The 2,321-nt window shown below is 37.9% G+C and overlaps 1 protein-coding gene across 1 annotated transcript in view; it reads left to right on the plus strand.

The window, feature by feature from the left end:
* The window catches only part of pecr (peroxisomal trans-2-enoyl-CoA reductase), a gene marked incomplete at its 3' end in the record, with an annotated part of 8,164 nt that overhangs the window by 2,798 nt on the left and 3,045 nt on the right, over window positions 1-2,321 (plus strand). The window contains 2 exon segments of the mRNA XM_014008978.1: window positions 1,871-1,967; window positions 2,043-2,153. Of these exon segments, the coding sequence (XP_013864432.1) occupies window positions 1,871-1,967; window positions 2,043-2,153 (208 nt within the window).

Below are 2,321 nucleotides of genomic sequence, written 5' to 3' on the forward strand. Positions count from 1 at the left end.
GTTTGTTCTTGAACCCCGTGGGGACCTTCCATTGACTTCCATTCATTTTTTAGACTTTATATCCTAACCCTGACCATATACCCAAGAACTAACCTCACAGGACCCTAAAACTAACCTAAACCTTGGTCCTAAACCTAACCCCACACCTGGAACATGCATTTGGACCCGTGGGACCTGACAGTGGTCCCCACGATTCACTTCGGTCCCCACAAGGCTGCTTTTTTTGGTAAAAAAAATTCCCCATGTTGTAGGAAAAACCCGTCCACACACACACACACACCTGCAGCCAGAATTTACCCCATCGTGTGCAGAAGTGTCAGGGTGGAATAATTATACATCGTAGGACATCAATGATTAGCAATACTGGGTTCACAAGTTTGAACCTTCTTGAATTATTTTACATAATCCACATATTGTCAGGATCATGCTATCCCGGCTCAAATATGCAAGTAGAGGTCTCTGCAGTACATGTTGCTCTGTAGAGTCTGGTCTGACAGTGATGGTTTGATTGACTTGTCATGTGGGGCAACTTAAAATAGGAAGTAATGGTAATAGTGAAATAATGATTTATTGACTGTATGTACAGTTTAAAACAGAGCTGAAATAAAAATTATTGTGAAAATGTAAACATAATTTATTGACTTCAAATTTTGTGCAGCTAACACCTTCCTGTTTCAAGTTATAACTAAAATTAACATCTATATTTAAATAAATAAATGTGCTTCCTGACCAAACTACTCCCAGCTGCCCCCCAGCTTCTTTGAACCCCACCGTTAATCTGACCAATCACGTCTTGGGTTAACTCCTCCTACAAAATAAGAAACTCCTAGTGACTGCAGAGACCTTCTTCTCCACTAATATATAGTTAAATGTTTCTTTGCAAGTTCAAATGTTTTTTGTATCCATCAACAAGCTTCTGGAATAATTCTGGTTATATATAAAATATGGCCTCTCTTCTTGTCAAAATTGGTAGGGTTAATTTAAACTCCTTTCCTTTCAATGACCTGGCTTTTAAGTATTGTCTACAAATTTTAATAAGTTTGAATTCTAAAGAGTCAACTACATCACTGACATGTTGGAAAACAAATTCCTTGTTTTTATTTATTTATTTAAAATAAAAAATTGAAAGAAAATTGTTAAACGTGTTCGTTTACCGTTTCATGTGCTTGAAAATACAGAAACTACACCAGTACATGGAAACTGAATGTAAAAGAGTGCAAACAACCACACAGAGCGCTCTGGCTGAAGGCAGTTTTTATTCTCAGTCTGCGTTCAGGCCCCACTTTCCAGAAATCATTTCAATATATCAGAATCTTCAGGCCATGACTCCGCCTATCAGAAATAGCCCCCTACGGCAAAGAGTCATGTCCTTATATAATATTGTCTATCCTAATGAAGATCAATGGTTCAGTTATGTGTTAAATCTGTGTTCAGGCATGAATTTACATAAAATAATCAATTCAAGCAGAAATAACCACATTATAAAAAGATATAACTGTTCACTTAATAAAAAGCCTATACAATGTGTAGTGTGTTTCAGATCAGTAGATAAGCAAACCCCAATAAATTTCTTCAAAAGCATGAAAGTTGTAAATAAATCACTAAAAGCTCTAAATTAACGTCARGCTCCTGCTGAGTGTGTGTACATTTCTGACTTCATTTATATATCTACAAAGCTGCACACTTGTTTTGCTACAACTGTGTAGCAAAAAGCAATTTTCTTCGTATCGTTTAAGTGCTTTTTTCCCATCTGGTTGTCTCTTGGCATTCACTGTGGACGGCATAGTAAGAATTTCATTGCTCGTGGAAACATGTTTCGTCTGTGTATATGACAATAAACACTTTGAATCTTGTTCCCACTGACTGACAGGCACACCGGAGCAGCCAGGGCAGCGGTGGATAACTTAACCAAAAGTCTGGCTGTAGAGTGGGCGTCCTCGGGAGTCCGAATCAACGCGGTAGCACCTGTATGTACTCAGGATCAGTTTGGAAGTGTTTCAGTAATCCAGTCGTTTCTGATGAATACAGCTGTTTGGTTTCAGGGGACAATATTCTCCAAAACTGCGATGGAGAACTATAAAGAAATGGGACCACATTTGTTCAAGATGTCCATTCCATTTAGTCCTGCAAAGAGGCTGGGAGTACCAGAAGAGGTACGGTTTAATGACGCTCATACAGCGGATAAAATAAGTATTGAACACGTCAACATTTTTCTCAGTAAATATATTACTAGAGGTGCTAATGACATGAAATTTTCACCAGATGTTGGTAACAACCCAAGTGCTCCATATTGTACATACAAAGAAATCAAACCATAAATG

Source organism: Austrofundulus limnaeus, unplaced genomic scaffold (assembly GCF_001266775.1).
Source record: "Austrofundulus limnaeus strain Quisiro unplaced genomic scaffold, Austrofundulus_limnaeus-1.0 Scaffold54, whole genome shotgun sequence".
In the NCBI taxonomy this organism is placed as follows: domain Eukaryota; kingdom Metazoa; phylum Chordata; class Actinopteri; order Cyprinodontiformes; family Rivulidae; genus Austrofundulus; species Austrofundulus limnaeus.